The sequence below is a fragment of the Sorex fumeus genome, unplaced genomic scaffold, assembly GCF_029834395.1.
Source record: "Sorex fumeus unplaced genomic scaffold, SorFum_2.1 ptg000003l, whole genome shotgun sequence".
NCBI classification, from domain to species: Eukaryota; Metazoa; Chordata; class Mammalia; order Eulipotyphla; family Soricidae; genus Sorex; species Sorex fumeus.
The window spans coordinates 32023526-32047452 of NW_026606060.1; the positions used below are offsets into that span (position 1 = coordinate 32023526).

At 33.2% G+C, this 23927-nt stretch overlaps 1 protein-coding gene across 1 annotated transcript; it reads left to right on the forward strand.

Annotated features, from left to right (window-relative positions):
- Positions 1-340: 340 nt before the first annotated feature.
- ALX1 (ALX homeobox 1) lies at positions 341-21956 on the forward strand. Its single transcript, XM_056118314.1, has 4 exons — positions 341-640; positions 3408-3712; positions 6491-6619; positions 21469-21956. Exons 1-4 carry the CDS (start codon positions 415-417, stop codon positions 21787-21789), a joined length of 981 nt encoding a protein of 326 aa, XP_055974289.1. The 5' UTR covers positions 341-414; the 3' UTR covers positions 21790-21956.
- Positions 21957-23927: the final 1971 nt, after the last annotated feature.

Sequence of the window (23927 nt, forward strand, 5' to 3'; positions counted from 1 at the left end):
TGTCGGGGCCTCGTCCCGGCTGGCATTGGTCTGCAACGGAGCTGTCTGTCTAACTTCGGCCCGGACGCGCCCGTCGCCGGGGACGTAGGGGAAGGGGGGGAGGAGGGAGGGTGGGTAGGGGGAGTGTGGGGGTGGAGGGGGGCCCCGGGGTGGAGTTAGTCGCCGGGCTGATTTTCATATTCATTAGAACTGGGAGGTTGCCCGAGGAGCCCAGCTGAGTTTCAAGATATAAAAGCGACTCGGGCCGGACCGCTCCGTGCAGCCGGGACGGATTAAAGGGCCGCAGCGGGGCCGCTCCCGGCGCCGCAGCGCTCGCGTCCCCCCCTCCCCGGCTCCCGCCCCTCCGCGCCCTCCCCCAGCCGCTCGCCGAGCCCCGGCGCCCCCTGAGCTCCGCCGCCGCCGCGCTGCAGGATTATGGAGTTTCTGAGCGAGAAGTTTGCCCTCAAGAGCCCGCCGAGCAAAAGCAGCGACTTCTACATGGGCGCGGGAGGCGCGTTGGAGCACGTTATGGAGACGCTGGACAATGAGTCCTTTTACGGCAAGGCGGCGGCGGGCAAATGCGTGCAGGCCTTCGGGCCGCTGCCCCGCGCCGAGCATCACGTGCGCCTGGAGCGGACGTCGCCCTGTCAGGACGGCAGCGGTGAGTGTCGGGCCCGGGCGCGCGGATGGGACGGGGGCGACAGGCCCGGGGACGGGCGGCCGGACGGCGGTCCGCGACGGCTGCGCTCGACTGGAGCGGAGATTTGGGGGGTATGTGGGGGTGGATGGAAGGAAGAAAGGGGGATGCAAAGAAAGGATCCGACTCCCTGACTGCCTCGGACTGATGGGGCCGGGTCGCCACTCCCCACCCCTACCCCGAGTCCCCAGTTTTCGGGGACCCGCGCATCAACGCGAAGGCGACGGAGTGCAGCGGCGCGTCCTCGGGGGAGCCCCCGCGCCGCCGGAGCCAGCGAACTCGGTCCCTAGTGCTTCGGGACAGTGTCACCGCCGTCAAGAATAACTCCGAAGCGGAACACCTTTCTCGCTTTTTTCATTTTTTTTTTTTTTATTTTTTGCCAGAGCTCGCGATGTATAGTTCTGTCCGAAACGCAGGGCTGCTAGATTCGCTCCCGAGGATTTGCAATTTCTGCGCATTTGGATTTGCCATACGATGTTTTCTTTATTTCTTCTTCTTCATATTATGTTCCCCCCCCCCCCCCCTTCCTTCTTTTTTCTTGACGGGGTTAAGCGCCAGGTCTTTATATAGTTTCTCGGGCAGAGAATCCCCAGCGTAATTACTCATCCCGAATTCTGTCTTGTCAGTCTTTCTGATTCCACGTTAAAAGTCATCCAAGAAGCCTTTTTGGAATGCTCCTGGGTGAAGTCTTCAACTTTGAATGGCTGAGTATCTCAAAGTCAAAATGTTATCAAAACAAACCATCTATCTTTTCTATCTTGTAACCCTATACAAACCTATTTTTTCAGAGAGCGACAGCTAAAGCAAGTTTACAATTCCAAGAGGACTTTCCTTATCATTGTATACATTGCACAGTAAAACTGTAAGGAGCGGGTTGCATTAAAATAACAAACGAATTAAGTGTGAAATATTTACAACAAGCTTCCCGCCCCCTATTTTAATAGAGGTTCAAAATCTGGCAAAGCGCTGGCTCATAGAAACTTGTTTCATAAATGCGTTCTATGTAGGGGACTTAAAACACCGACCTCATATATTTTATTTGATTCAACGTGGAAAGTTACTTCATCTGTAAGGTCAAACTAGAAATTAAAGCACCAGTGATAGAAAAAAAAAGCAGTTTTTTTTTTCTTATTTGTATAGAGAAAGTCGTGAAACCTATTTGTATTTACAGTTTTCGGGGGTGGGGTAGGTAGTAGGGGATTTCTGCCTGTATTATTTCATTTGGTGGTTATTAAGTACACGTAAAAAGTGAATGGGATTTTTAAAATGGACCTGCAGTATCTTTCCTTGACTGCCAGGCATTGCTTAATCATATTTTTAATTGTCGGGAATCCAAAATAAAAAGATAAACATGATTTTTGATCACTTTATCGGCTTTTAAACAACATGGCACTGTTAGAAAGAATTTTAGTAGGAAAGCGTTGAGTAAGACGCATGTGGGTAAACAGTCCGCGAAATTTAGGAAGTTCCTGTCTTTCTCCTGAGATGCCCTTAGCATCAGAACAATCCCCCACCCCCTTACTAATTACCGAAGTTCCCGATTTAACTCTACCCACAGAGACAAAACCTTATTGTTAATCTGGCATGGCTCTTCTTTATGTTTAGTTTTACATCAACTCTTGGCATAGAAACTGTTAGACATTTACGGAATTTGTGGGCATTTATAGTCGCTCATCCATTTGTATAATGATTAGAGACATTATGCAAATAAATAATGAGAATCATTTTAAAAATCCCAAATGTGTGAGTTCATTGAAAATTGCTCTTTTGGATGGGTCGACTTTATGTTTTAAGAAAAATGTCTTCCACTTCGCTTTATGTGTCCGTTGCGTGTGTTTTGCCATAGGAACTGTTTTGTTTTTTATCACAGTGCAAGCATGCAATCAAATCTGAAGGAAATCAGTGAAATTAAAACATTCCTAAACAGAATGCCAGATGACATCCTCTACAATCTTTTAATGGCTGTTTTAATTTTTATACTTTACTAGAGTAAAAATGGAGCTTTCTGCACTAAAACGTATATAATGAGATAAGGACAAATCTGACGTTTCGGAGTAATGCGAGTTTTCAAGGAAAAAGATTGTACTTAAAATTTTTTTATAGGAAGTGTTTCTAGAAATTGATTTGAAAATCACTATTAATAGATCACTGAAAAATTAAATGTTGACATGAATATATGATTGAACTAATAGAAGTAATAATATCTTAAATTTGTAGTCCATAGGCTTTGTGTGGAGGAGGAAGTTAACTTTGGATAAGAGTTTGGATTTCAGTTTACAGATATTATTTAAAATTGAAATATATCTCCTGGGCCATATAACATATTCACAACAGATGAAAGTGTTAATTTCATCTGTTGTGAATATTTTATATTTAAATTTGGTTTATTTTTCAATAATTATGTTCACTTAGTGTTTATTTTAAAATCTAGAGATGTTTCAGCATAACTGCTTTATTTTAATTATAAATTACATGTATAAAAATACATTAGCACTATAAAGTAGAGCTGTGAATTTTGGCAAATTATAAGTTTCTCACATACATTTTCAAGGATTGTATGCATGATCAAAATAAATTAATAATTGTCCATGATGCAATGATGATCAAATTAATACTGCCACAATGGATCAATAACAGATTGCTTCCCTAACACTTTAAATTATTTCAGCCTAATTCTTTTTGTCAAGATGTTTCTCAGTTTCTCATTGTTGTTTTCCTCCTCTGGATGCAGTGAACTATGGGATCACTAAAGTAGAAGGACAGCCTCTTCACACCGAACTGAATAGAGCTATGGACAACTGTAACAGTCTCCGAATGTCTCCAGTGAAAGGAATGCCAGAGAAGGGAGAACTGGATGAACTTGGGGATAAATGTGACAGCAATGTTTCCAGCAGTAAGAAGCGGAGACACAGAACCACTTTCACCAGCCTACAACTGGAGGAGCTGGAGAAGGTCTTTCAGAAAACCCATTACCCAGATGTATATGTCAGAGAACAGCTTGCTCTGAGGACAGAGCTCACTGAGGCCAGGGTCCAGGTAGGAATCAAATGGGCCTGGGTATGTGTGGGAAGAATCTGAGTAGGGGTAACATTAAAAAAATATTAGAATTGCCACAAGGGAATAAACTGATTCTTCAATTAAAGACACAGAGCAAAATAATTAATAGACACTTCTAGGTCTATAAAACTTCTTCTTTTTTTTTTTACTCGCAGAGGGCTAAACAACTCACAAAACCATAAAAGAACAAGTTATTACACAGGCATAGCAAATAATTACTGTAAAAGTACAAACTGTCATAATATCTGATTTAAAAAGTGATTTTAAAGGACTAACAGTCATCACTAGCTGTTCTAGTATTCCGTGCTTTTTATTGTAAATTTTCCATTTTTTTTTCAGACATTGAGGTTCTTTTCAGATGAACTGGTTAATTATCTATAGTATGAACTGGTAAATTATCTACATAATTACCCAAACATGTATAATTTTATTAACATTGGGTTTATAATAAAACAATGAAACAATGAAGTAATCTCAAAAATTCTCAAATATCATATACAACATAATCTATTTTTCTTATGTGCAATTAAGAATTACACAGCTCTTTTATAATAACCTATTTTTAATAGTTACCCAAAGAACCATTTCATTTTTTTCTACATAACATGTTTATTGAGAGGCTTTAGGAATCGTTGTCTTAAATAATTTATATATGTATATATACTCAGTTATATAATTATCAATTTGGATGATTCTTTAAGAGCATTTTTTTTGAAAAAGAAAAATTTACTGGATAAAATCATATATTTTATTTTGAATTGATTTGGATATTTTAAAAATATATTTCATGTCCTGGTATCAGTAACTCAGGAGAACAGCTTTTTTTCTTTGTGTTTTTAGTATTCCAAGTAAGAAAATACTGAAATTTGAAAATCTCATGAACTTCTAAAATAGGGAAATTAATGAAAAATTTTATTCTCAGTTCAATGATTGCATTCCTTCTGAAGATTTAGCCACTGTAAGATCCTTATATCATTAAAGTCAGCAATTGATGAATAACAAAAAAAAATCTGCAGTTTTACTTTGGCTTATGAAGGCAAATAGTTACTTTATCTAAGGTGCAGAAAGAAAATGTAGAGAGAGTTGCACCTCAGAAAGAATTTAAGAATTAGCAAGTGTTAATGTGAGTCCCACACAAATAAGTGTTTTTGATTCTGTGTTCATATAGTCAACTGTGTGAACATACTCTACGGACAGTGCATGTCCCCCTTTATCTTTTATCAGATGCTAATTAATTTTTGTCTAGGAACAGACACAGAGAAAGAACCTGAACCTAATTTACTCAGTTTCTCTTTCCTGCTTTTCACATTAGAGTGGTAATTGGCACACATTTTTAGGAGATTGTAAAGGTCTTTGAAAAACCAAAACAAAACAGTTCCTTACTGAATTTTTTTAGTATTTTTTCTTTGTGCTTGTCTTTGGAGACACATAAATTCATCTTTTATTTTTTGTTGACTTTGTCTTAAGCCTGACCTTACTGGATAATACAGTTATTAGCTGGGTTCTCAGAAGCTGCTGATAAGGTAGCTCTCTTATTTTGTAATTACTGCACATTCTTCAGAGTACCACATTAAATTTGCGATAATATATAGTGTTCTTTTCTCTGTTTCAGTTGCCAAAAACTCTTCAAAGTGCCATCTTTAATTTGAAATATGTACCTAAATTATTAAACTGAGTTCTAGAATGCTTTTCTAAAGGTGAAGGACAGATACAAGATGTTAGAACTGAATATGCAGGAAAAAAAGTCTTTATGATTTCCAGCTTGTTTCCTAAATTTATATTTTGAATATGGTTCTGTTAGATTAAAGAGCTTCCCAAAAGTTGTACCTGCAATTTTTACTAAAAACGTCTTATAATACATACTGGATCCAATTTTCTATATTGCCCCTTAATATGTTAAGATAAGAAAATGAAGATTCTGGAGAGCTGACAAATGTGAATTGTTGAATAATTAATTCTGTGAGAATTATGGTGGTTCTGATTCTGCACTAACAAGCTTTCTTGATACTTGGTTCTAGATGCTCTATTTTTTTCATATTTTCTTGTCTGTTTTAAAATCAGAAAAAAAGTTATGAAGGTTATTTTTTGGCAGCTTTGTATATTTTAAAACCATAATGCTACTTCATTTCTTCTGTGTTTCCTAATCTCTGTTTCTCAAAGTGTACTCTTAATGTTTTCTGTTTTAAAATAATAGTAATATTTCTACTGCTGTCATATGTCTTAGATGTCATCTTTATGTTTAAAATTTTCTAAGATTTCTGCGTAAGGGTACAACTCACAAGAGTCTTCTCTGGCATATTTTAAAGATAATTGTTTTTGAATGGTTTAGATACTAATGTGGTTATAGATCGGCTTGGTTAATATACATATCCCAATATACATATCCCAAATTGAATTTATGAATGTCTTCCAGATTAGCAGCATTCCTGTGGAAGAGGATTATCTATGATCACATGAAGATATAAGGAATCTTCAAGATCATATAATCTAATCCTTGCATTTTCCATAAATGAGAGAGTACGGAGGCTCAGACACAATAATTACATATGCTCAAAGTATCTTCACTTTGAGCTTAATGGACATACCACTCATACTATCACAGTACAACAGAAAATAAAATTTGTATTCCTTTTCTGACATAAATAATTGCCATATTAGTAGTTTTTTTTTAATTGACTTTTCTGACTTAGGTTTTTGAATATATTTGCATTGTTAGATATTCCTTAGTTAAAAATTTTACTTTTTTGAAAATATTAGGTTTGGTTTCAAAATCGAAGGGCCAAGTGGAGAAAAAGAGAACGTTACGGCCAAATACAACAAGCTAAAAGCCATTTTGCTGCCACCTATGACATATCAGTTTTGCCAAGGACTGACAGCTACCCACAGGTATGGTAAAAATATCTATGTAGTAAAAGGATTAGTATGGGTACCAGTGTATTTAATATAATGGAATAAAAAATTAATCTCTAGAAAACTTTTCTACTTTAATTAGATTATCAGTTTAGTAAAATATTCATTTGTTATTTCTTTCAGAGCCAGTCACTTAAAACTGGTTCAGGTGTTTTTCTCATTAAATACTGTAACAGTTGAAATAGCATCATTCATAGTATACATACTTTAATTGCTATACATTTTAATAATTTAGTTTCACGTCCCCTTTAAAATTAAAAAAATAATTACAGCATTGCCTGTCATGCTATTTCTGTAGTTATTTTATGATCCATACCATAACTTACTGCCAAACAAGGCCTATGAAACCTTCAAGCCCATTGAATAATAGGTTTTTCTATATTGTCTTTTCCATCTTGAAGTTTCTCTGGTGTTCCAAGAAGACATTTAGAAATTTATGTCTTTAAACATATGGAATTAGACATATTTTAAAATAATGATAATCTTTGAAATATTTTTATTTATAGTGGGGACTCATTTTAAAAAAGTTTTTAGAAATTCTATTCTAATTTTTCTTTAAATTTAGAAATATTTTTCTGTTTGTAGTCTTTTGTAATGCATATATATTAAATATTTCTCTTTTTAACCTAGTAGTATTTTATTAATGAAATAATGTTGATAATATCATATTTGATACTTGATACAATTATTTGTATTATAAAAAGGAAGCCATCTGTATTTTATTCCTTATTGTTTAATGATATATATTCTGAGATTTCACTTTGGAAACGTATATGCTAGTGGACTACTATAATAGTCCAATCACCAAATCATTGTAATTCCAAGCTCGAGGACATTCATTTTCATCAATTGTAAATTCTTAACCTGTGAGAATTTACTCACTCCTTCAATTTGGTGCTAGGTTTGTATTCTTATACCTCTTTTGATCCTTGAAAATTTATCAAGAGAAAGTAATCACCATTTATTAATGTGCTATCGTGTGCTTTTGTACTAATTAATGTGCTAATGTGCTGTTGTGTGCTATTATATGTATGAGCAAAGCCCTAGAGGTTTTGAAGTTTGAAAGTTAGGAAGACTTGGCTCAGGTGAGCTAAGGAATTGGGTGGTGCCTACTCAAAGTGATTATTCACAGGCAGTGCTTAAGAATGCTGCAGTGTCTAAGCTTTTCCATTAAAGTTAGCTAGAAAACCTAAGTTAGGAATATCCTTTGAAAGAAACACCTTCATCTTCCATGGGAAAAGCTTGTTTTTCTTAAATTAAAAACAATCTTTAAATAGTTACTTTTTTTTCTCTTGTTTAAGGCATCCGTCTACTCCAGAACACTTGCATTATAAAGATAATGAAGTTTTATTCAAAACTTTTTTTTTTTGCTTTTTTTTGGATCACACCCGGCGATGCTCAGGGGTTACTCCTGGCTTTGCACTCCGGAATCATTCCTGGCAGTGCTCGGGGGACCATATGGGATGCTGGGAATCGAACCTGAGTTGGCCGTGTGCAAGGCAAACACACTGTGCTATTGCTCCAGCCCTAAAAACTATTTTTGAGAGTCCTAATTAAACGCTAAATAAAATGTTATGAAGTTGTTTCTATTCTGTAAACTCCACATACCAAGCACTGTGATATTTTCCTAGTTACTAACACAGCTGTAGCTGTTAGATTACCGGGCACTATTCATAATTGATACTATATGTTAGTTTATTTGATCCTCATGATTGTCCTACAGAGACAGTGTTTATAAAATATCCCCATTTTTTTTATATTAGGAAACTTGAGACACATAGTGATGAGGCATTTACTCAGTTTCTTAAGTGTCATCACGCTGAAATGATCAGAGTTAATGTGATGACCCCAATGTAAGATCTAAAACCTCACAATTGAATTTCTCTATTAACTACCTTTGAATAATTTAATAAATAATGAACTAACACCAAAGGATCATTCTATTCAGGCAGCATCAGTCTATTTTTTAATGTGGTTTGAAGATAGTGTGCTTATATCTATACTTCACTTAATTTTCAGCTACTTGACTGATAACTTCAGAAATAATTAAGTCCCCCTTTTTAAATCTTTCCAGGGGGACTTTACAGAATCTTACTGATACATTTTTCCCATATCACTTTATTCTCTTTGCATCTTAGTATTTCAGTATTGTGCCTTTCCTTGTAATTCTCACTTCTGTTCTCTAATTCTCTCTGTTCCTTGTTACAGGTTGTCTTGTCTCACACTCCCTTTTATATTTAAGTGTATGTGAAACTTTTAGAATAGTGCCTGACACGAGTTAATCACTATATAATGGTATAATATAACAATATGTTTGAAATAGTCTTCAACCCAGGATTATATTTCATTATTTTATTGTAACTGAAAGTATTTGACACTGTCAACAGAATGAAATAACCTGAAGTAGCTAAGCAGGGAAGAAAATTATTTAATCACAAAATTAGATAATTATCTGACAGTTTTCTTTCCACTTCAAGAAAGGGTTTATTAAAATTTTTTCTTTCAGAAATGCTTGGAATTCTGCATTAATTCTTCCAGTGGCTTCTTCATTGTTTATATCTACACAGGGCATATATAACCAATGTATGTTTAGGTATATAGACCCACATCATAATCCAAATATGAGAGCTCAGAGATCATAAATTGAAGTTACCTGACAGTTCAGTTTTCCAAGTAATAGTAAAAATCAGAAATCAAATATTTTTCTATATTGGTTGGTCATTTAATGTTTGCAAAAATATCTGAAATTGTCCTCCACACCTCATTGCAGGTGTTAAGAAAAATTGAGTCAACATTCTATTTTAACTTAAAAACTTGCAGTAGACATTTTTAGATTGATAAAAAAAATTATCAACAGTATGTTTCACATGCTTCAACCTAAGGGAATTTTTTCTTATTTATCATATGTCTTCAAAATAGAAATTTATTATGGGAGATATGGGAACTCAAATAGAATCCAACAACTCATTGAAATAAGACATTGAAATTTGTTACTGTTACTAATTACTGAAAAAAATTATTAATTACAATAAATGTTGTAAACTAGAAAGTGTTGGAGCCAAGACAGAAATAAAGAATTAGCAATTTGGCAGGAAAGCAAAAGCATACACAGAAATACATGAAAAACAGATGGTTTAGAAAATTATCTCAAGCCTACTTTGTGTACATAATAACCATACCTAGTATAAAGGTATATATCTAGTTTATCACTCAGTCTCTGTATCTTTGGAACACATAATATTTATTCATATCAGTAATTAACAGCTTCTAAAATGCTAACATTTTCATTTCCACTGGTTTTCATTATACTATTCTAACAGTATGGTAACAGTCTTAATAGTTAAAATAATAACTACAAGTTGAAGGCTTATTTTAAGCCAGGCTTCATTTTAATGGCTAAATTTAAGCCTATATTTCTGAGTTCAGGGGTCCAGAGATGTTTAGCAACATTTCCTCCTTAATTCATAAGTGAGCAACTAACTTTTAAAATTTTGACAAATGCATTAGATAACTTTGGAAAGAAAAATGCTTCAATTTTCAAAATCATGAAATAAGGCTGTAAAGCATTTAAAAATACTACATTGTTTTAGACTGTTAAGATAATTATTTTTCTTAATTTTCCTTATTTTGGATAGCACACAAAAAGGAGAGCAGAGTGATATTAAAAGGTGATATTCTCGAAAACATTATATTTTGATGTATCAAAAATAGTGTCTTTAACTGAAACTTTGTATTGACTCACAATATCAGTCCTCATATGGTAATACTATGATTTAACTAAATTATAGTATTGTTCTCCATCATATGACATCGAAAAATGGTTTCATTGTTGGTGCTGAATCTATTCTCGTTCCCCTTCCTATCACCTAAACCTTTTTCCCTCCAGGTAACCTCTTCTTAATTCTCCTAAATCAGCACATCTTTTTCTGACTAACATTTGGTGGATGGTATAGAAGGTGTCTGCTACCCCATTTACAATGTAATGTGTTTTGAAAGATGATTCATCTTTGTATCATAACATTAAGCAAATTTTATGTAGTGATGCATTTAAATATTTAGCAGGATATTATAAATTAGGGGCTAAATAATTTTTAGTAAAATAATCTGTTTCTGAATCTTTGCCACTAAACAGCTTTGCAATCTTAACAGTTAACTTCTTTGAACCTTGATTTCCTCTCTGCTAAACGGTATAGGCTAGAAAGACTTTGCTGACCCCTTTATCTTTTATCCTTCCAGTGCTATTTACATTTTACCCAACAATAAATGCTAGCTAATGTTTTAGGCATGGGAATAAAATGAGTAATCCAGCCAGAATATCCTTGTAATGGACAGATTACAAACTGGATTCTATCTGTATGAAATTCTGTAAGTACTTAATGAAAACTCTACCCAGCAAAGCAAGATATAAACAGTGTTTTGCTTGTGTTTAAAAAGCGGTTTGTATATGGGCATTAAATTCTTATTTATCTATTTCCATTATCAATATGGAAATATATTTAAAACAATTTTGCTAAATACTTTCTGTGAAGATATAAACATTTTCTGGGAGACTATATTTCTAGGACAAAGCCCCATTTCATTTAGGCATGCAAATTTTAGTATATTTGGTTCAGATTACAGGTGTATTAAATTTCATTTATTATATTAATTTGGTAATCTCTTTACTTGACGTTCATATGTTTTATTCTTAAAATGAAGATACTGCTGGTGCTAGTTGATGTGAGATGATAAATAATGATTATTATTTTCATTATAATTCAATGTATAATTTCTATTTTTGAAAGGATTTAATTGACTTCCAAATAGTTAATGGAAATAAATTCTAGAATACAGGGTGAGCAGGGTATTAATGTATTAACAATGGGATTTCAAGGTCAGAAAGTCTTATAATCAAATCTTGGCTCTGTCACTAAATTTATTTTAGATTTTACAAATAAATTAGCCTCTATGATATATCTCTCCCCATTTAAAAAATGGGGATGGGGAATGAAAGTTCACATTTTGTAAGGAATGCATAGAATAATTTATGCAAGGGAAATGCCTTGCACATCAGTGCTTAATGAATAGTGACTATTCTATACCAGTCTTGAGTCATTATTCATTTGATTTTACAGTGAAGAGGTAGCTAAGGGGTTTGAATGTTCTTTTAGGTTGTTGTATGTAAGCAAATCTACTCTGTGAGTATTTCTATTTAAAGACATAGGGAGAGATAACACTAAATATATTTTTCCTTAAATTAGGACAATAAAATATGCTAACATTAGGAAAATTTGAGTATGATCTCAATCTGACAGGACTATTTATTCATGAAATTTTCACCAGCACTTCAAAGAAGAGTTGAAGTTTTATTCATACTAAATTTTTCAGTGAGGGCCAGAGATATAGTACAGTATGTTTATACATTTCCTTCCATGCTGCTGACCTGGGTTTAATCCTGGGCATTATATAGATCCAGCCACCCGCACCAGATGTGATCCCTGAGTTCGAAGCCAGGAGTACACCTGGGTGTAATCCAACAAACAGAACATTAAGGAAAAAAATCATCCATGTTTTACTTTTTGTGTAACAGGTATTATAACTAATTCCATTTACCAGATGCATAAGGGATACACATTCTTTATTTTCGAATTGATGACATTATAAATATATGCCACTTGGAGTTTGAACTTAAGCTTTAGAAATCATTTGTAGTCACTGGGTAATTTAAAGCACAGATTAAAACTATAACATTTCTTGCTTACATTAAAATTGCACAATTTTAAATAAAAAATTTAAACTTCTGCATATAGATATTGTGAACATAATGTTCCTCCTACTTTCATCCATCATCAGTTGCTACAATTCTTAAAATTTACCTTTACTCAGCTAAATAAATATGGAACTCATCTCCATCAACCACTGTGGTTTCGTAATTTAAAGGCATCTGGAACAGTTTTTACCTCTAGAGAAAATATTACATTTTTAGTACCACTATTTCTATTTTTTTAAATACTTGAAGCAAATGAATAATATGAAGTCTTTTTAAAAAGTTAAAAGTAATATTGTAATGATTGATGCATTGTGTAATGAAACCTTTCACATCTGTGGAACAACCAGATGAGCTGGTCATATAGTGTTTCAGTGAAATTTCTCATAATGAAGAGGAGGGCAAAACTATCAACATCATTAGTCCATGTCTTACTCATATTGTACAATTCCTCTCTGATACAAATAGTTAAAATCATAAAATATATAATAGTCTATATTACTTAAATTGCTTATTTTTTCAATGGGTAACATTGCTGATTGAATTAAATATCAGAATATGTAGGTATGCTTTATTTAAATATAAAATATTTTGCATGCTATATTTACAAAAAAGTTATATGTAGCATAAAGCATATATTGTTGCATATTTGTGTATTTTAAAGTAAGCTATATGAAGCATGAAGCATATTTTGTCAGTACCAATTAGGTGAAAAGGTGGTTGTAGTAAATAAGTTTCAAACTAATGATACAAAACCCATGCAAAATCCAAGAATACTGTATATTTTAAAAAGGAAGGATAAATCAATAACTTGAACAGGTTAACCAAATAAATTGTGAGGAAAATATAAACATAAGGTTTTAAAGAGTGTCAATGTTAGCTTATACATATAAAAACCACCTTACAGGAGAATAAAGAAGAAACAGAAGGGAAATTAAAGCATCAGAGCCTGAGAAGTGTATGAGAACAGACCGGTGGGTTAAGACCTATAATTCACACTATTATTGTGAGTTTGAACTACATGCTGCACTATATAATTTTATATATGCCATTTCCATTAATCCTATGTTTATATGATTTTAATCTGTTATTCTAAATCATGGAATTTTTAATAGAAAAAATGCATCAATTCACAGTTGATTTCAGCTACAAAATAACATTCTCATTCTGTATACGTATATAATACAAATAAAAGATTAATATAATTTACAGATTTACTCAGGTATTCAAAAATAGATTTTTAAAGTTCATATATGGCACCAACCCAAGATCTAAAAAATCTTAGACCTAAGATTAAAGGTATTTTGTGCTATTCACAGAATTTGCATATTTGATTAGTATCACATTACTCACTAGCAGGGAAAACTTTATATATTAATATTTAATTTTATGATTTTAAAGTTTTTAATAAGTTAATAATGTTATTAAACATAATAAATTATTTATGAGCTAACAATAGCTATAATGTGTTAAAACATATGAAAAGTACTGTAGCTAATTTTAAGTAATAAAATGTATTACATTCCCAAAGTCATTATGAAATACTCTACATAGTAATTATTGTTTGATAATAAAATAAGTCTAAGCTCTATTTCACTTCCCTCTTAAATCAGTTTGTTTGAAAATTTAATTTTAAGGTATATGTGGTGAAACTTTTTAATAATTTTTTAAAACTATCATGCTTTTCATAAAATTTAAGAATGCATTCAAAATTAAAGGAAATAGAATTTCATTAATGTGTCTTATGTATTTAAATGGATACATTCCAATATTATTTGAATAATATAAAGTTTAATTAGATTTATATAAATATTAAACATAATAGCCTTTCTGTCAGTGGTTTTAACATTTTTAGTATATAATAAGATATATACATTTTAATTTTACTAGAAAGCAGTTTTCACCTCAGACTATTGATCTTATTTGACTGTTTTGTGACAGATTGTTTTAGTGGAAAAGATACTGTATCTTGTTCAAAATCTGTACATACTTTTCTAAATTGTAACTTTATTTAGAATTCAAAGTAAGAATCAGTAATTAATAGTGACCCTCTTCTGACATATTTCCTATCACTTTAGATTAATACATGTTGAAAAATACCCTTTTAGGATTTTTGGCATGTAAACAGGTGGTTAAAAATTGTAGTGTTTTATTTTTGGTAAATACTAAATTTAATAAATAGTAATGATGAAAATTTTCACTTATACTTAGATCAGATAGTACCTGCACATGCCCAGATTGATCTTTGTTTATAATTAATTCAAGTTATAATTACTTTTCAGGTGAATAAAGACAGACTCTGTGCTGGTCTGGTGGCAAATTCACTATGAAACCATTTATTCTTTCTCCCTGCATTTTGATACAGTAACTAGAAAAGTTAAGTGGGATTCTAAATTTAGTATATAGCTAAAGATCTGTGTATTGTTAATCATTTAATTTATATGAGTTTTGTCATCTTAGACTTGTAAGGAAGGGAAATGCTGATAAGAATGTTGCAGGCTCTTAAAAAAATGAACTTTTGTATAAAGAAACTACATGCTTTGGAGAGGCGTTATTTAACAAATTGGTAAATTTTCTAATGATAATATGGTCAACCTGTGAAGTAAGTATGTTGTAATATAGACTATGGAATAAATGAAAAACAGTTCTCAAAAAGGCAAAAACTGAATCACCTTTTTCATCTTTTAAAACAAAGAAGTTGTTGTTATACTATCACCACAAATAACTCTTTGTGAATCCTTGATCTATTTTTAAAAGCAATGTGTAAGTGCCACAGAAAAGTGTTTGTTCCACATGTGATGTGAGGGCAGTATGAATGAAGCATGATTTGTACATGTGAGGTGTAGGTGTACACATACAGATATTTTTTGCAAGTATAAGCATTGATGTAGAGAAGATGAGGAGTGTTGACTAAACATAAGTAGGAAAAATATTTATTTTGTTGATTTTAGACATGTTTTTAAAATTAGAGAACAAGTGATATTCATATTTTTATATTTCTCAGAATTTCTATCAAATTCAGATTAAATTCCAGAGACTAAATTCTCTAATATTAGTTTATATAGAATGCCATCATAACACAATTTTATAGTCTGTAGCCATCACAGTAGTTATAGAAAAAACTAACAAACAAGGGGCTGGAGTGATAGCACAGCGGGTAGGGCATTTGCCTTGCACGCGCCCGATCTGGGTTTGATTCCCAGCAGCCCATATGGTCCCCCGAGCACGGCCAGGAGTAATTCCTGAGTGCATGAACCAGGAGTAACCCCTGTGTGTCGTTGGGTGTGACCCAAAAAAGTAAAAAAAAAAAAAACTAACAAAATTTTCCTTTATTTGCCATAATAAAATCAGAGAATATGTTAGAAGCTTTGTAATGTTTATCACATTAAAATTTTCTCTGTTGTATGGGTTACAAAAATGCATTTACATTAAGGATTTAGCATGACAGTGAATGATGTTTATTATGTTTGTAATTTATCATATGGCTTCATGATAGACATATCCACAGTGAAGTTCTCCATTTGCATTTGTATACATATAAGAATTCCTTATGTATATCTGAATATATTTCATATATATGTTAACCCTTTTCTTTATATTATTTTTATGTCCCTTATAAGAAATCTGTTAAACAAATTTGTTTTAATTTGGAAAAATATTGACAAAAATCAACTTTGCTCCAAAATTCCAAAGTCATGTAATAATTAAGTGTTACGTTTTTATTTGATTAGAAAAACATTAAGAGACAAATGTTCAAAGTGGAGTGTAGTTAAGGCAGTTCAACTTCCATTCGTGCTAATGGGAGGCAGTTGGCTAAGTTCCCTGGTCAATGCTTTGAACATATCCCTAGAATTTAAAAAAAAGTTGCAAAGCACACTAAAATGTGGAATGTTTTAGGTTCTCTACTCCTTTTAAAGGCAAAAAAAAATTATAGAAAGGCATTTAGTCTTTTTTTTTCTCAGCAGCATACATGAAAGAAGGCTGTGAGCATTATTGAATAATGTTTGTTTCTGGCAATAAAACCCTTGAATATTGTGCAGTTAGAGGCCTACAACTTCCCCTCAGTCCCAAAATATTTGGTGCTGAACACTGCTATTTTAGGTGTTCATGAGCTATTTCAAAATAAAAAGGGTTTAGTTTAGAAAATAATGCATTCTTCATTCCAAAATGTTAACAGCATATGTACTAATTTTATAAGAGGTAAAGTGTTTATGTTGTTTTTGATATATATATATGTACACACATTTATATGTATATGTGCACATGTATGGAAAATTATATACAAGTTCTTTTTACATATAGATGCCACTTAAGACAGTGTGTTATGAATTTGAGAAAATAGTGAAATTGTTAACACATAATAGAATTAGTGAAGAGATGAAGTTGGCTGAACTCACCTTTACATGATTAGATAACTTTATTTAATCAGATATCTATATTTTTTGCAAAATTCATCATCTAGAACAATGATGATATATATATATCTACTAGGATTTTTCTATAGTGAATCAGTAACACACACTACATTATATATTCTAGCCAATGCTGTGATATGATAATGGTGAAGGATGTTGACAACTTCAGTGCATTCATAGTAAGTGACTAGAATTATGCACTCTATAAAAACCTTGTTTTATGAAGAAACTTAAGAAAAAAGAGACTTGTTATTGCATAATATCCTTCTGGTGATAGTTAGCTGAAGATTTTTGTGTGAGAAGAGAACTTATTTTGAATCGCTTAAAGGAAAGAAGTAGAAGTCATAAGTGAAGTTAAGCTTGTTTTTTACAGAGTTCTCCAAAAAGGGATTAAAGTCTATTTTAAATAGACTTCTTGTCTTAGCAAATAAGCATAATTCAAAACATATAAATACTTTAGTCTTTGGGAAGAAGATAAAACTCCATAATATTTCCTGAAATTCAGTGATATTCAGAATTGAATGTTTGTATTATTATCATTATCATCATGTAACTACAGATTGTCTGAGACATATCCCATGCTCAATGAATCAGAATCTCCAAATTAATGTGTGGTTAACATTAATTTAAAGAAAATAAAACTTCCCAGATATTAATAAAGTCATTAAGGTCTAGGTATGCAAATTTTATGATTTCCAGTAAGATTATACAGCACTTTAATTCTATAATTCTAATCTTGATTAAAAATATTTATATATTTGTCTCTCTATATAAATGCCCATAAATTTGATATTATTCCATCTATAAGATAAATCAGTCAAAATTTCATATTCTTACAGAATTTTGAATTTAAGAACTTTACATTATATTTCATATCTTGTATTGTGTTAGTCTGAGAATGAGGAAACAGTTATGAACAATCATTGAAAACTTTGCTTTCAGAGTAAAGCCTATGAAATCTTATGATGTTAGGATTGTGAATAAACAAATCTGTAATTTCAACTCATAAGACCAGATATGTCATTGTAGTGTTTTACATTTCCTGGGGTTAGGGTTGATCACTATTGTAGTTATGTAATCTTGGGTGCGTTTCCTAAGATCTCTGTTCTACAGTTTTGCCTTTCGAAAAGCATGTGCCTTTAGGGTGCTTTGAAATGATTAGAAGTCTTCATGATGTTTTTTAATGTACAGTCTGACACACTAGTTAATTACTGCTAGCTGTAATGAGTATGATTTTGATTGTCATCATCATATGTTTGAAAGTCTGGAGGAAACGCTTCAGAGGAAGGCAGACTTCACTAGGGATATATATTTTTTATGTTTCTGTTTAGGTTTGTTTTGTCTTATTGTTGGTGTGTAGGGGACACACCTGGTTATGCTCAAGGGCTACTTCAGGCTCTACTCTCAGGGATCATTGTTGGTGGAATCAAACTCTAGAGGGGTGCTAGCATCTTAGATTTGATCCCAAGTGGAGTGCCATGGATCAAACCCTAGTATGCCACTTTCAAGGCAGCTGTCCTATTCACTAAACTATCTCTCTGTCTCCCACTCTGTTTAACTTTTAAGATTGAAACCAACTAGAGTCTCAAATGAAGACATGCCAGAAATTTCAAAATGATAGACAAAGTGAAATGGAGAAGAGAGAGATTTTGGAAAAAACGTTTTAGCAAAAATCTTACTACTACATAAGGGTATTTATGTAATCTCAAGTGCAGCTAAAGTAACTTTTGTAGTAACTTACTTTACCAATGAATTTTTAAAATTCTCTTATTCTATTATTTACAAGCAGGAGCTTCACATTTGTCATTGAAACTGGAAATTTTCTTTGCAATTTGTGGATATTAGTGTTAAAATTTTTAAGAAGAAAATATATTATTAATTTACATTCATAAATTATATCCCTTCATAACCTCCCTTATTTCCAACTTTTAACTAATTCATAAGTGCATCTATGTGTATTTTAAATATGAATAGATGGCAAAATTTCTAGTAACTGTACAACTGAGAAATTGTTAATGAACATAAAATCTATCCACGGTCACTGTCCTCCCGTTGTTCATCGATTTGCTCGAGCGGACCCAGTAATGTCTCCATCGTGAGACTTGTTGTTACTGTGTTTGGCATATTGAATTCATCACGGGTAGCTTGCCAGGCTCTGCCGTGCGGGCGAGATACTCTCGGTAGCTTGCCGGCTCTCTGAAAGGAGTGAAGGAATCGAACTCGGGTGGGTCGCCATGTTGGCAGCTTGTAAGGCAAACGCTCTACTGCTGTGCTATCGCTCCTTCATTATCTTTTTTTATAAGTATGCAAGTTTAATTTAATTTCTTGAAAGTTCTTTTTTTATACATATTACTGGCAGTACTGGTTAGAACAATATAGACTGACTGGCAGAGGAATATCCAGAGTATTCCTCCCAGAGTACACCCAGAGTATGTTTTCAGCCCCTGTTGTCTGATGTAGATACCTCAGCAATCACTGACATCAATCATATGTTTTTTGCTAAAGGGGATACTTAGAGTAGAATGAGCCAAGTCTAAAATTATACAGCTCATCTTGGGGCTGGAGCAATAGCACAGCAGGGGGTGGGGTGTTTTCCTTGTATGCAGCCAACCCAGGTTCGATTCCCAGCATCCCATATGTTCCCCAGCACTGCCAAGAGTAATTCCTGAGTGCATGAGCCAGGAGTGACCCTTGTGCATTGACAGGTGTGACCCAAAAATAAAAAAAAAATTATACAGCTCATAAAAATTTAAGAATGAATAAAATATAAAAATTATATGTACATATCTTTAGATATATCCCACAGATGAACATACCTAAAATAGCTTATAAACGCTTATATAGAATGTTATTTAAAAAACTTGAAATGAGCATGTTGCCAATCACTAAAGCTCCAGCCAAGCTATTAAATCAGTTTTTCTTTGTTTTGAAGCAGATTTGAAGTCCTTTCATGAAAGACAATAATATCTGTGATTAAACAATCTAGAGTTTTTTTTAGCTTGTTTTCTGTTATTCATTGAAAGTTGTAGAAAGTGTGGTTTAAGTTTGGTTATTCCAACATCATGCTCTTATATGCATTATCCTGGGTTCTTTATGAAATAAATGTAAAGGGCCAAGGATATGATTCAAAAGAATGGAGCATATACCTGGTTTATGTGTGACCTGGATTCATTCTCCAGCATCATGTGCCCTCACTGCCTCATTGCACGGTGTGGCCCCTATAAAAATGCAAAAAAAATGTAATACGGTATTTATGTATGTATTCAACATAGACAAGACAGAATAAAAACATATTGCCATTCTGTAGTTCAGTCTACTTTGATAATGCTTCAGAAAGTTAAGCAATTTTTAAATTATATATGGATAGACTGTTTCATGCGATACCATGCAACATTTTTTTCTTTTCAATTTCTACCCTGGGTCATGATCTTCTCATTAATGCATATGATAGTTTATTTTTTTAAATTTAAATAAACACTTTATAATTCATCCTATTAAAATTATTATATGAATTATAGTTAGTGTTTATATGCTAGTAATGTTCTATGTTTTTTATGCTAGTAACTTTAGAGATATTTGTTGGTAATACTGCATTCAATTATCTGTTGGAGTGATTTAACAATGGATATATAAGTTTCTTGAATGTGAAAGAACAGGTTTTACTCTTATATCAGATATTATGCAGTACTTTATGACCTTTTCTAAATGACTATGTTTTTGAATTATGAATTTGTTTCATATGTCATAGATCTGTTGCAAACCCTTTATATGACACAGAAACCATAAGGTAAATTTACAAAACATATATTTTCATGTACATTACGGTCACACGGTCATGATCCTTCCACTATTCATCAATTTGCTCGAGTGGGCCCAGTAACGTCTCCATCGTGAGACTTGTTACTGTGTTTGGCATATTGAATACGTCACGGGTCGCTTGCCAGGCTTTTGCCGTGTGGGCAAGATATTCTTCGTAGCTTGCCGAGCTCTCTGAGAGGGGTGGAGGAATCGGACCGGCTCGGCTGGGCCGGCTGTGTACAAGGTGAACGCCCTACTGCTGTGCTATGTACATATAGCTTTATATTCAAAATTGCAAAAAATAAGACATAAAGAGTAAATTATTTTCCAAACTGAAATTTTTATCACAACAATTTTTTTTTGGTGGGGAGGAAATAAAAAATAACTTTACAGAACAAACAATCCACTGTCTGCAATGGTTTCCAATAAAAACTGCTGCACCAAAAAGTCCAACTATAGAACTAAGAAGTGCAACTGTGTCATCTTATTTAGAAAGATGAAAACTATATTTATACTTAAAACCATATTTTAAACTGCTTTCTAAGCACATGAATTGGTCATGAATCATGACTAAGTCTTCCAGATTTCATTTTCTAAATCATGACTATAAAAAGAATACTCAAGAGTTTGGCATGTTTTATGTGGTCAAGTATGTGGGTTTTGGTGATCTATTACAGTATAACAAATTGGAAGAATCATTCAAATAATTTTTCAGTAATTGCTTTAAATACACAAAATATCATTACAGACCACCCAATAGGAGCAAACAGTAAACACTCAACAAAATTTAGTAAATGCAGTTTAGCAAATGTAAGGGAACACAAGTGAGAATGTCTAAATGTAATATTTGTTTTTATATATTCCAGATTCAGAACAATTTGTGGGCAGGAAATGCAAGCGGCGGTTCTGTGGTTACTTCATGCATGTTACCACGTGACACTTCCTCCTGTATGACACCTTACTCTCACTCGCCTCGGACAGATTCCAGTTACACAGGGTTTTCAAACCACCAGAACCAGTTCAGTCACGTGCCCCTCAACAATTTTTTCACTGACTCTCTTCTTACTGGGGCTACCAATGGACATGCATTTGAAACAAAGCCAGAGTTTGAAAGGAGGTCTTCCAGTATTGCAGTTCTTCGAATGAAAGCCAAGGAGCACACTGCCAATATTTCATGGGCCATGTAACATACAGTGCTCTTTTATTTTTTTTTAATGTCAAAGTAAAACATTCTTATTTCTCATATTTAAAGGATACCACAATAAGCTGCTGTGTGTGGAATTGCTAAAGGTCAAGATATACGGCGAGACCAGCTTAAATGAATAGTTGTTATTATTTAACATTAAATCTAAGAATGAACCTCTGGAAAGAGTCAATAGGTTTACCATGCTCCAATCTCTACAAACTTTGTTTTAGTAGTAAGATTTTTTTCCTATTGTACGAGTTGATGAAATATGATCATGCAACCTTTAAGAGAATAAATGTATTAAACAAATTCTGCGGTTATAGATTGATTTATGTTAGTACTTTATAACAAGAAGTCTCTTGTACAATAATACCTGATAAAGGAGAAATGCACTGGGGGAAAGTCAGTATACCAAAGCTGTCAGGTAAATATTGAAACAGGGTTTTTGGAGGGAGTAAAATGCATTTCTCTCTCTCTAGCTAGAAGACACGATGACTATAATCCCTCTTGATAAGAAATTATCTTCAGTCCTCAAAGATTTATTTTTTCTACCTCTACTTGTTTTAATGAATTTCTACTCTGGAAGAAAAAATAGCTGTTACAATGACCAGTATTTGCATGAAATACTTGGACATAGTTGTCTGAAATCATGTGATTAGACATGGTAACTGAAATATTCTGGGGTGATTTAAAATTTAGTCATAGAAGTTTTATAAATTCCATCTTTCCCTGTAAAAGCCAGCATGGATTCACTGACTTTGTCACACACAATATTTATATCACGCAATAAAAGAATAAATGTATAAAACTTGATGTTGCTTTTAAACTGATAACTACATTTGATCTTAGCGAAAAGGCAGAGACATGATTAAATTGAAATTTTATATATTAAAACCTTAACAAAAAAATCTCATTCACTTAAAAAAACAGTTTCTGTTAACATTTCAATTAACAGCAAATCTGAATTTTTGTTTTAAACTATATGCATTAGTAAATGCATGTGTATATTTGGTTTTGACATAGAAGCATTTTGCATTTTTTCTCTTTTTGCTACTGTGGTTTTGTGTAGGGAATAAAAATGTCAGATGGTTCTCTAAAATTTCTGATGGAAAAGAAGAGAAGAAAAATACATTGCATCTGGAAAATTGCTAACTCCTTTGATTTACTTCTCCTCCCTTTCCCCTGTCACATTCCAAGCTTTTTCAGATGAGTGAAATGTCAACCTCCTTGAAAGATTCTTAAGTTCATAAAGGCAAAGTAAATTAATTGAAATGAAGATGACTTCCATGGCTTGGATCAGAGCAAGATCTGCTCTTTGTACTTTGTTAGAATCTTCCTGTGGTTCCCAGAGCCTTTAGGGATATGCTTAGAGGGCTACAGAATAAGAATAAATGAATTTTAAAGGTTATGTTTTAGAAAAAATTATTTAAATTCAGCAGTGTCTCTAGTAGGAAAATATTTAAAATATTGTATCTTTTTTATAATATAATTTAAAACAAGCAGATGATGGAAATGAGTGATGTCCTAAATAAACATCCCCTGACCATTTATTAACCCTGATTTTTATTACATTTGTGTTCACTCCTTTTTAATTTTGCTCCCAAGATAAAGTTATTTGACTTTGACAGTTGTACTTACATGCAGGAGCTTTGTTAAAGGCTTGTTTAAGCAGTGTTTAAATAGCCTTGATATTTTACAAGATAATGACACATACGAATGGCATATATGTGTATATACATGCCATTATCTTGTAAAACACATACATACACACAAATATATATATGTATATATAAACATACATATACACACACGGTGAATAGGAATTTGTAAACTAAAAGTCAAAATAAAAGCGTAATATTTTCTTCTTTTTTTTTATGTAGGTAAAAGTACTGCTATTTATTCAGCCATTGATTAGGCTGATTGAATTTTGCATGAACTCCACAAAAGCGTAATATTTTCTTATTTTTTTTCCTGAGCAGTGTTCATCTGCTTTTAAAATTTATATATCCCTTTTTAGAGGATCACATTCTACAGTGCTCAGTACCTACAACTGAATCTGGATCTGTGCTTAGATTGGAGAGCATTTCTCTGGCAGTCTCTGATGTGTCGGTTGGGGGTGGGGCACGTGGTGCTGGGAAT

Excerpts from the sequence above, each read along its gene's own strand:
- ALX1 (XM_056118314.1), top strand. The coding sequence starts at position 415 with ATGGAGTTTCTGAGCGAGAAGTTTGCCCTCAAGAGCCCGCCGAGCAAA. Across the intron at positions 3,713-6,490 it reads TCACTGAGGCCAGGGTCCAG|GTTTGGTTTCAAAATCGAAG; the intron begins GTAGGAATCAAA and ends TGAAAATATTAG. Across the intron at positions 6,620-21,468 it reads GGACTGACAGCTACCCACAG|ATTCAGAACAATTTGTGGGC; the intron begins GTATGGTAAAAA and ends TATATATTCCAG.